At 44.6% G+C, this 12,195-nt stretch overlaps 1 protein-coding gene across 1 annotated transcript; it reads left to right on the plus strand.

Annotated features, from left to right (window-relative positions):
• Positions 1–1,035: 1,035 nt before the first annotated feature.
• Positions 1,036–6,123, plus strand: LOC309365139 (tumor necrosis factor-like). Its single transcript, XM_081903322.1, has 4 exons — positions 1,036–1,589; positions 3,200–3,230; positions 4,044–4,109; positions 5,390–6,123. Exons 1-4 carry the CDS (start codon positions 1,407–1,409, stop codon positions 5,818–5,820), a joined length of 711 nt encoding a protein of 236 aa, XP_081759448.1. The 5' UTR covers positions 1,036–1,406; the 3' UTR covers positions 5,821–6,123.
• The last annotated feature ends 6,072 nt before the right edge of the window (positions 6,124–12,195 follow it).

The raw sequence follows: 12,195 nt of genomic DNA on the forward strand, positions 1-12,195 counted from the left end.
TCTGATCTCAGGCCTCGTGTGCCACCCCCACCCCTGGAAGTTTGGGGGCTCATGACCAGGAGAGGCATTCTCTGTGGCAGCCCCTAAGCTGTGGAATCCCCTCCCCACAGAGATGCATGTGGTACCTCTCTTTTGCAAAATGCTGAAGTCCCACCTCTTTGTCTCTGGCCTTGTTTTAAATAATTACAATACTGATTTTTTAATAATAATAATAATAATAGCAACCTGCCCTGGGACCTTGTGGTGAAGGGTGGGCAAGAAATACAGTGACTTATGATGATGTGTGGTTTGTAGCTAACACCATTCTCTCAATGGTAGGGCAAAACAGTTTGCTCCTTCAACACGGGAAATTGCTAAACACCAAGTCAACTGTTGTCTCTCTAAGATGATGATGATAATAATAATAATAATAATAATAGCAATAGTAATAGTAATAGTAATAATAGTAATAATAATAATCATTTTATTTATACCCCGCCCTGCGCAGTTCAGAAAACCGGGCTCAGGGCGGCCAACAACAAATTTAAAACACTTAATTGTGATACAACAAGAAACAGCATAAAAATCTGTATGAAAGCATGAATAACAATAAATTCAAAGTTCTAAAATCAGCTTAGGGGCTAGTACTGCCTATCCTGGTTGGAAGCCAGGGGTGTGTGTGTGCCAAGGGTGTATTTTGTGTGTGTGTGTGTGTGTGTGTGTGTGCCGGGGTGTGTGTGCGCGCGCCAGTGGTGTGTGTGTGCCAGGGGTGTGTGTGTGTGCGCCCGCCAGCCAGGGGTGTGTGTGTGTCAGGGGTGTGTGTGTGTGTGTCTGTGTAGGGTTCCTACCCTTCGCTTGAAGCCACCAGCACCACCACCACGCTGCCGCCACAGAGATCCTTTTCTGGGGGATGCCCCGTCAGCAGCAGGCTTTCTATTACCAGTTTCCTCTTTCTGTTACAGAATTTTTCCTCTTCCTCTTGGGAGCCTGGCGCTGTGGGCGGGCGGGGAAGTTTGAATGGCTCTCCCCGACAGGGTTTAAAAGGCAGGGCCGGCAGCAGCCCTGAAGCACTCGCTCTCCTCTCCAACAAGCTGCGGGGGAAGTCAAGAAGGGTTAAAGGAGGCAGGCAGAGGAAGCAACACCCATTCACAAAGCGAACTCGAGCCGCAGAAGAGCAGGAGCGCAGCAGACACCTGCGGAAACTTTTCCTTCTTCCTCCGAACTGGTGTAGCTTTTGTCAAAAGTCCACTCGCCGCTCTTGCCTCTTTTGATCTAAACCCGGGGCTGAAATCCGCCTGGAGAAAAGATCTGCCCGTCGCTTTCCACCTGTTGATTGGAAACCCTCCCTGGATCCTTCTTCCACCTCGTGCCAAGCGGCGACGGAGGCAGCAGGAGCGCATCTCTTGACCGAACCGCACCAGCCAGCGATGAGCTCCGAGCATTTGGTGTACGACGTGGAGAAAGGGAGCAACGTGGTGGTGGTGCGCGAAAAGCCGCAGAAAGAGAGCCACTGGAAATGCCTCAGCATCTGCTCCCTCCTGCTGCTGCTGGGCGCCACGTTCGTCTTTGCGCTTTTGCAGTTTGGCGCTTTCAAGCAGTCTGAATCCCAGGTAAGGAACATCTCTATCTATCTATCTCTATCTATCTATCTATCTATCTATCTATCTATCTATCTATCTATCTATCTATCTATCTATCATCTATCTATCTATCTATCATCTATCTATCTATCTATCTATCTATCTATCTATCTATCTAACTATCTATCATCTATCATCTATCATCTATCTATCTAACTATATCTATCTATCTATCTATCTATCATCTATCTATCTATCTATCTATCTATCTATCTATCTATCTATCTATCTATCTATCTATCTAATCTATCTATCTATCTATCATCTATCTATCTATCTATCTATCTATCTATCTATCTATATCATCTATCATCTATCTATCTATCATCTATCTATCTATCATCTATCTATCTATCTATCTATCTATCTATCTATCTATCTATCTATATCTATCTATCTATCTATCTATATCTATCTATCTATCTATCTATCTATCATCTATCTATCTATCATCTATCATCTATCATCTATATCTATCATCTATCTATCTATCTATCTCTCATCTATATTCGTATCTCTGTGTGTCTCTCTCTGTTTGTGCGGGAGAGGTAGAAAGAGATCAGGGGTTGGTCTTTCTTAGTAAAGATTCGCTGGGTTTGCATGAAATTTGCAAAGACGTTCTAAATCATAGGTAGGCAACCTAAGGCCCGGGGGCCGGATCCCGCCCAATCACCTTCTCAATCCGGCCTAGGGACGGTCCAGGAATCAGTGTGTTTTTACATGAGTAGAATGTGTCCTTTTATTTAAAATGCATCTCTGGGTTATTTGTGGGGCCTGCCTGGTGTTTTTACATGAGGAGAATGTGTGCTTTTATTTAAAATGCACCTCTGGGTAATTTGTGGGGCATAGGAATTCGTTCATTCCCCCCCCAAAAAAATATAGTCCAGCCCCCCACAAGGTCTGAGAGACAGTGGACCAGCCCCCTGTTGAAAAAGTTTGCTGACCCCTTAATCTAAATCCTCAGAGAGGGAGCGAATGCTTATCTCCATCACTGAACGACGAAAAGAGGAGATACAAATGGATTAAAATAAATGAATGAAAAATAAAATAAATAGCTTTGAGTTGTTGGCAATCACCACCACCACCAATTAATTCACACTATTTTAATTTGAGCTGCCCCCCCCCCAACAAGCCCATTGATGGGTGCTGAAAGATTTAGGGACTTTTTGAAGAACCAAGGCACACACTGAATGCGCACCATTGCCTTATAAAAGTTTTTAAAGTTAAGGGCTTTTAAAATTAAGGATCCCACAGTGAATTAAAAATTATAATAGCCAAGATTCTGATATTTGATTTTTTTAAAAAAAAATGTTCACAAGGTCACAATTGGTGATCTACTTGAACTCAGCCCACCATCACCTCTGGGACTTATCACCAAAAATGTTCCCGTTGCAGCTCTGCAGGGTAGTAAATGAGCACTTAGCTCTTTTTTACTCTCTAGTTCTGCCTATTTGGAAAGCTACCCCAAACATGCCTCCCACATATTTCTAGCTCCAGCTCATTTTGCACTATCTTTGCATTGTTCTTTGTTGTCGCTACAAATGTATTTACCCCGTTTCCCCATTTCTTTCTTTGTTCAGGACTCTAAGGAAAAGGGAAGCCCATTTTCTGGTAAGTTCTTCCTAACAGCAACTTTGTTTTCTTAAGAGAAACCTCCCCCATTCTGTCAGGGCAATGGATTTCGGGGTGCAAGGACTTTGGCTGCGTACACACTGCACTTTTAAAGCACATGGCTCCCACCCCGAAGGATCCTGTAGCTTACTCTTAAAAAGCTACAATCCCTGCCCCCCCTTAACAAACTACAGATCCCAGGATTCTTAGGAGGGTGCCATGTTCTTAGGAGAGAGCCAGTGTGGTGTAGTGGTTAAGAGTGGTAGTCTCGTAATCTGGGGAACCGGGTTCGCGTCTCCGCTCCTCCACATGCAGCTGCTGGGTGACCTTGGGCCAGTCACACTTCTCTGAAGTCTCTCAGCCCCACTCACCTCACAGAGCGTTTGTTGTGGGGGAGGAAGGGAAAGGAGAATGTTAGCTGCTTTGAGACTCCTTCGGGTAGTGATAAAGCAGGATATCAAATCCAAACTCTTCTTCTTTCAACATATGCTGGGTACAGCAGCCTCTCTGATTCTCAAAACCAATGTCCACCTTCAGCAACTGCTCAGAGGCAGCATGTGCTTAGCGTATGCCTTTTGCACCGTGTTACACTTGCTGGATCTTGGGGTTGTAGTCAAATGCACATTAGATACCACAAGCCTGAGGTCCCCTGTGCTAGACCATCAGGGCCTACAGGTGATTTTAAAATGCTGGTTCTTCAGCCAACTGAAAATGCTGCAGTAGCAGGTTAACCCAGCCCCGTGTGGGACCCTTAAAGGAAGGAAGTTGAGAAGATGCATTGTGTGACCACCTGTCCTCTTTTTGTCTTTGCAGGAGGGTTGCCGCAGACAATGAAAGTGCAAGCTCTGATGTCCAGGAAACCAGCTGCCCATGCCCTAGGTGAGACCTATTTTCTAAGCTGCTTGAAAGGGGTTTGTTGTGAACAAATGATCACAGAGTTGTTGAGCATATAAAGTGCTTTAAAATATTGGCCCAGTTGGGTTAGGATAAGAGATGATGGCTGCTCGAGACTTAGCCATTGAACTTCCATTTGAATCTGGATTCCCCACGGCCTGACATTCAGTCCAGGCCTCCTGCATAACCCAGCACTGAAACATACCCACCAGACAGGGGACGTCCTATTCCATACCCTCCAACATTTCTCTGATGAAAATAGAGATGTCCCCTTCAACATTTCTCCGATGAAAATGGGGGTGTCCTATTCCATACTCTCCTACCTTTCTTTGGTGAAAATAGGGAAGTCCTACCATACCCTCTTGGGACGCGGGTGGTGCTGTGGGTTAAACCACAGAGCCTAGGACTTGCCAATCAGAAGGTCAGCGGTTCGAATCCCGCGACGGGGTGAGCTCCTGGTGCTCGGTCCCAGCTCCTGCCAACATAGCAGTTCGAAGCACGTCAAAGTGCAAGTAGATAAATAGGTACCACTCCGGCAGGAAGGTAAATGGTGTTTCTGTGCACTGCTCTGGTTCGCCAGAAGCAGCTTAGTCATGCTGGCCACATGACCCAGAAGTTGTACACTGGCTCCCTCGGCCAATAAAGCAAGATGAGCACCGCAACCCCAGAGTCAGCCATGACTGGACCTAATGGTCAGGGGTCCCTTTACCTTTACCATACTCTCCAACATTTCTCCAATGAACATCCAGGGCTTTTTTTTTTTCTAATCGGAACTCACCGGAACTCAGTTCTGGTAGCTCTCATGTGGGCGCCATTTTCATTCTAAGAGGACAAATTTGGAGTTCGTGGTGAGTTCTGGTACCTCTTTTCTAGAAAAATAGCACTGAGGACGTCCCAAGGAAAAGCGGAACATTCCGGAATCAAATCAGAAATTGGGATGGCTTCTGTAAATCTGGGACTGTCCCTGTAAAATAGGGACACTTAGCATTCCGTTAAGCCTCTCTGAGACACCAAAGCTTGGCCTTCTCCCATGTAGTTGCTGCCAGAGTTTGGTGGGGCCACACACACACAGACACGAGGTTAATGTGGTTTTGCCCAATGGCCTGTCAAAGCAAGGATTGGCCTCACACTCTCCGCTCCACCAAAGCGTTAGGTCAAACCAAAGTTGCCTTCAGGGGACTGACACCAGAACTTTGTAGGCCGAAGCCTCTTAGCTCATGTTGACGAACCTTTGATGCTGACTGGTTTTTCCCTTCTCTTTGCAGCTTCCCGAGCTCACGGCCAGCAATTGTTCTGGACCACAGACGTGGCGCCCTCCATACTTGAGAACGGCATGCAGCTGAACAAAAATGACAACTCCCTCGTGGTGCCTTCGACCGGACTCTATTTCGTCTACTCTCAGGTCATGTTCCATAGCGACACCTGCCCGGAATCCCCTCTGCTGCTCAGCCACACCATCTCGTGGTTTTCCTCGCAGTTCAACAAGAACGTGGAATTGCTGAAGTCCATCAAGTCCGCTTGTGAGGCCGGAAGAACCGCCCAGGGCCAAAAGAGTTTGTGGTTCGAATCCATTTACCAGGGGGCTGTCTTCAGGTTGAACAAAGGGGACCGCCTGTGGTCCAAAACCGAATCTCCTCAGTACCTGGACTTTGCCCAACAGGGACAGATCTATTTTGGGATCGTTGCCATGGAGTAAAAAAAAGAAAAAAAGACTCTCCTGCTGTGCCATAGTTACAACTCACTTGCTCCTCCTACTCCGTCATTCAAAATACAAATTTGAGGATGAGGAACAAGAGACTGAACCCTGAATTGGCACCCCAGTGAAGGAGGTTGCTTCTGTTCTGGGGAGATAGGACACAGTGTTACTTATGTTGTTGTTGTTTATTTTTAATCAAGCCTATTTATTTATTTATATTTATTTATTTATATAGCCAGTGGACATGTGGTTGGAAGTCTGAAAGGATGTGGGATGCATGCTTCTTTTGTCACACCAATTCAGGGGGAAAAGATGAAATATAGATAACCCAGTAGAAACAAGTGTGGGTTTGTGAGTGTGCTTGTGTGTGTGTATGATGGAGGGAGGGAGGGAGGGAGGGAGGGAGGGAGGGAGGGAGGGAGGGAGAAGTGGTTCTGTGAGCTATAATTGAATACCAAAAATAAGGGGAATTGTGCTCCTTCGAACCCAGCTCCAGAAACTCGGATCAGCTGTATATATATATATACTATGTATATCTGTTAATAATTGAATATACCGGTGTAATTATGTATGTTACATGGACTGCTCCTGAATTTTGGGAGAGGATGGCCCTGCGGGCAACGTCCTCTCCCAGTTTACCGAGAAAGAGAGGATAAAAATTCTCTTGGTTGGTAATGTTTACATCAAAGATGTAATCTGACACCAGATTACCTGAGCTGTTATGATTTTGCTCACTCTTGTGGCACATAGTGTATTTCATGTTGAAATCCTGCATGTGTTGCCACAAAAGCGGTGATTTCAAAAGGGAAATAATACCTTGTGACGTGATTTTTTTTTTATAACAATGTTGCTTATTTATTTATTTATGTGGATATTTATTTTGCTGTATTCTCCTTTTTTGCACATTGCGGAGATACTGCAACTGTTATTATAAGTTGGTTGTGTAACCTTTAAATGAGTCCAAGAAATAAAACTGAGATACTATTTAATTTAAAAAAACAACAACGCACCCTTTTTGACTCCTTGAAATGAATGAACGGATCATTTCTGAGCTAGAGCAACAGCAAAAGACAAGTTTCATGGCCATAAATAGATTTAACCAAAAAAGTATCATATATTGCAAAACACCAGCAATAAAACACCAGTTATTCAGCCTACTGTCTACTTCCGTGATGGAGAATCCATGAACCTCCAGGTATTTTGGACTACCATCAACCCCAGCCAGCATGACCAATGGTTAGGTCGGATAGAAGTTTACACCAACAACAATGCCATAGCTACCTGTAGCTGAGCCTGGAGTAAACCATATATTGTGCACCCTATCGCTACTGATATCTACTTAAATTAGGATAAGGAGTTGGTGGCACTGTGGTCTAAACCACTGAGCCTCTTGGGCTTGCTGATCAGAAGGTCGGCAGTTCGAATTGGCACTGTGGTCGGAGGGTCGGAAGGTCGGCACTGCGGTGGGAAGGTAAACAGCATTTCCATGTGCTCTGGCTTCTGTCACAGTGTCCTGTTGCACCAAAAGCGGTTTAATCCTGCTGGCCACATGACCCGGAAAGCTTTCTGTGGACAAACGCCGGCTCCCTTGGCCTGAAAGCGAGATGAGCGCTGCAACCCCAGAATTGTCCGTGACTGCACCTAACGGTCAGGGGTCCCTTTACCTTTACTAACTTGCGTTCATGAAACCGTAGTCAGATATTATAATTCCTGGAGGCTTAAACAGGCACATCCCCCAACGAGAGCGTCAAGTATTTATTTATTTTCATCCTCCCTCCCAAAAAAATCTCAAATCCACACACCCTTTCCTCCCCCCCACCCCAGTTTATACTTCAGTGAACTTACAGAAGCTTGTGGAGGCATTTCTGTCTCTGACCAATGAGCTCTCTGCACCATTCAGTCAATCCTAACTCAAAACTTTGGCTAGAGATGTGAAGGCCTGAAAAAATCTCAGAAGATTTCCCCCAATTTTTGTAATAAATAAGGTGGGGGAAGAGAAAAAACAGGAATATAATGGTTCCCCCTTTTTTCCTGCTCCCATAAGGTCTTAAGATCTCTAGTTATGACAAAGATATCTCTCCCACATGTCTCTGGGCAGAAAAACCATATGAAAAGTATAACAACTGCTGGCTTTTCAGCCCATTCGTCAGGCTTCCTCTCTGTTGTTTTGATGGCTATCTAACAGTCACTATATCAGAAAGTCTTATAGAATCATGAGCATGCTCAGAGCTGTTTCCTTGAAAGGCACATCTCCTCATACCTTTTTGCATGTTCTGATAACCAGAGAAGCAGCGGGATGTTTTTGAGGAACATTTTTACATTGTTTAGTATTTGGCTTTGTTGAATTCATTTATTTCTTAAAATTTATATACCGCTTCATACCCTCCAACATTTCTACAATGGAAATAGGGACATCCTAAGGAAATTGGGACATTCTGGGATCAAATCAGAAACCGGGATGGCCCATCTAAATCAGGGACATCCCTGGAAAATAGCGGCACTTGGAAGGTCTGCTGCTTGATTGTGGAAAACCTCAAAGCAGTTTAATGAGGAGACCATGGCAGTCTGCACAGGTGTAATAACACACTTTCCTAAAGTCCTAAAGTAATGAAAACAGCAAGCTTAAAATTTGCAGCACCACCAAGCCAAAAATATTACTTGGTAACTCTTCTTATTTCAATCTAATTCTAAATCTGTATTTCTAATTTAAGTAGGTAAAAAGGTAAAGGACCCCTGGACGGTTAAGTCCAGTCAAAGGCGACTATGGGGTTGTGGTGCTCATCTCGCTTTCAGGCCGAGGGAACCGGCGTTTGTCCACAGACAGCTTTCCGGGTCATGTGGCCAGCATGATTAAACCACTTCTGGTGCAATGGGACACCGTGATGGAAACCAGAGCGCATGGTACCTTTTTATCTACTTGCACTGGTGTGCTTTCAACCTGCTGGGTTGGCAGGAGCAGGGACCGAGCAACAGGAGCTCACCCTGTCGCCGGGATTTGAACCACCAACCTTCTGATCAGCAAGCCAAAGAGGCTCTATGGTTTAACCCACAGCGCCACCCGTGTCCAGAAGGCAAGTTAGTTAGGTCTAATTAAACTGAGGCGCCAATAAACACCCCACTGTCACAAAATTGCATTAATGCTATATATTATGACATGATTTATATGAGCTAAACAGCATGGTATAGTATACAACATAGCCCTAAGGTGAATTGTTTTTAAATGTGTTGTAAGTGGCTTGGATATCTCTGTGCAACAAGCAGCTAACAAATCTAATTGATGGGGGTGGTAATGGCGAGACTTACGGTATATCTAGGAATGGAAGGAGGCAGCCAGTGACTTCTGCCTTGCCCTGGGTTCGTCCCAGTCATAGAATCATGGAATCATAGAACTGTAGAGTTCAGTTTCTATGTTAGTCATCTCACTTTCCATTTTGGCTGAAACAAATGTATTGCTCTTGGGTGGCACATAAATACTGAAATTAAATGAAATGAAAAAGTCTATCTACATCTCATTTAGCAGAACCAATCTCTTTTAAGATCATCTCCTTTTCATTCTGACCAGAGAATGGTGTGCCTGTTTTCTTTAAATTGCATTTAGTTAAGAGCTTTCTTTTTAAAAAAAATAATATTAATAATCTTTATTAATTTAAATTACACACTTATACAAAGAATTTACAATCTCATACTACAAAAAGAAAATTAAAGAAAAAACAATTAAGAAAAAAGAAAACACAGAAAGAAGAAAGAAGAAAAAGCAAATTTGCGTACATTAAAAAGACCCTTAATCTTCCTAATTAATACTTCATTAAACACTTAAATAAAAAAGACTTCTGACAAAATGAGTCTTCCAATCATTCTAATTGTACTGTTTAAACTGTTGTTGTTTTTTGAGTGATACTCGTAAATAGTAGACGGGAACAATACTAAAGAACAGAAAACTGTGTAGTTAAGAGCTTTCAATATCTCGCCTTTCAGGTTCTGAGCTCTTGCTGGGCGGATCCTTGAGGCTCTGCCTGAATCACTCGTGATGTTCAGTGGGAAATTTGCCGCCCATGGATTTCTCACTGTGGGAATTTCCTGAAGTTTTGATTGCTGTTTGAAGATCAGAAAGGCTCTCAAAAACCAAAACCAAGAGGCGTGCAAGTACCCATTTCCTTTTCTGAAGGCTCGAGGTCTGATTTCCCTAATTTGTGATAAATATAGATCTTGCAGAAAAGTGAGCTTCCATTTTTTTCTGCAAATGTTTGTATTCTAAGGCTGACTTAGATGCATTGGCAGAAGAAGCAAACACTGCTCATGCGTGTTGCGTATGTATGTATTTTCACGTGTGCTTTAGGCCCCCGAGCCGCATCTAATTATACCAAACCCATGACTTCCAGTTACAGATTAACAAATCTTTCAGTTTCAGTTTCACATTTCCCCCCAGTTTTAAATTTAATTCTCCACATTTCTGCAGCAATTTGCATTTTTAAAAAACCCAGCCTCGTGCAAATTTGTCATCATTTTAGTATGAATCTCTTCTAATAAAGACATCCAAACATGCAGTTTTGCCTCATATGCAGATTTACAGGCAATTTCCCCCATTATGCACTGTTGAATGCTAATGTAGGCAGGTTTTCTCTGAGTATAGGCATGCTAGCACACATCGTACTGCTGGAGAACTGTTTTGCGAAATTCAGAGACATGCCAGTGTTTGAAGGCTAGCTGCGTTTCGGATCGCGTCTTGTTTTGAGAAGTATGAGTTAGGTAAAGGTAAAGGGACCCCTGACCATTAGGTCCAGTCGCGGCCGACTCTGGGGTTGCGGCGCTCATCTCGCTTTAGTGGCCGAGGGAACCGGGGTACAGCTTCTGGGTCATGGGGCCAGCATGACTAAGCCACTTCTGGCAAACCACAGCAGCGCACAGAAACACCGTTTACCTTCCCGCTGGAGCAGTACCTATTGATCTACTTGCACATGACGTGCTTTCGAACTGCTAGGTTGGCAGGAGCAGGGACCGAGCAACGGGAGCTCACCCCATCACGGGGATTCGAACCGACGACCTTCTGATCGACAAGTCCTAGGCTCTGTGGTTTAACCCACAGCGCCACCGGTGTCCCTGCACGCAGCAAAAGGGAACGTTAAATACTGCGTGCTAAGTATATAAAGAGCCAGTGTGGTGTAGTGGTTAAGAGCGGTAGTCTCGTAATATGGGGAACCGGGTTCGCGTCTCCGCTCCTCCACATGCAGCTGCTGGGTGACCTTGGGCCAGTCACACTTCTTTGAAGTCTCTCAGCCCCACTCACCTCACAGAGTGTTTGTTGTGGGAGAGGAAGGGAAAGGAGAATGTTAGCCGCTTTGAGACTCCTTAAAGGGAGTGAAAGGCGGGATATCAAATCCAAACTCTTCTTCTTCTTCTTCTAAACCCTCAAGCCATCAACACAAACTGGCAACATCATAATTTGCCCAACAACCCAGAATAGCCAGTCACAATCCTGGACATTTAAACAATCCCATCCAGCAACCCAGTGGAGGTGTCCTGTTAGACCCCCACCGCAACACGTGCTCTCCATGAAGGAGAACACACTTTGTGAGAGCCTCCCTTGCATTCCCTTGTATGTGGTGAAATTTGCCTCACCTTCCCAAGGAAAGCTGCCTTCAGGCAAAAAGATTCACTGGATGATTCCCCACCACACACACACACACACACACACACACACACACACACCCCTTACAGGAAATATTTGGTATCATATTTCCTGATGGGAGGGGAAGGAAACTGTACTTTGACTTTTCTGCCGAAGCCAGTTCCAAAGGCAGCAGAAGAGCTTGCGACGCCTGAGGCAAAACCAACTAGACAACTTGTACTTTCCTTACCCTTTGAAGGCGGTTCACAATCTGGCTGCGTTAAGCTGCTTCTGACCTGGTTACCAGAGGGCATAAGAAACTACTTTCTCATACCAGGTCAGGTTTGGTTTCAGCACCTGGTATCATTGGATAGACCAGTGCTCAGGTGCTGTGGGAATCCCCGCAACTGATGCCCACGTGAAGTCCTTTTTTCATATATATATTTTTAAAAAAATATATTTTAAAATAACTTTGTCACCACACCGGTGCTGAGTGACTACCGACCAGCAACTTTGAACCCAGTACTCTGGAATTAGAGTCGTTTGTAAGCACTGCAGGGGTGAAAAGGCGTTTTTGTGGCAATACCCCATAATGCAAAATTATAGCAGTCCTGCTATGCCGGCCACCACCCCACAAGTCCGGGATGGGTGCCAGGGGCAGGTCAGTAATAACTCACACGGCGTCAGTGAAGTTAACTCTTTATTCAAATAAACAGGGGGCCAGGCCAAGTGAGCAAAGCAACTGGTAGATCTTGCCCCATGAGTCAGTT

Source organism: Podarcis melisellensis, assembly GCF_964234715.1.
Source record: "Podarcis melisellensis genome assembly, chromosome: 2".
In the NCBI taxonomy this organism is placed as follows: domain Eukaryota; kingdom Metazoa; phylum Chordata; class Lepidosauria; order Squamata; family Lacertidae; genus Podarcis; species Podarcis melisellensis.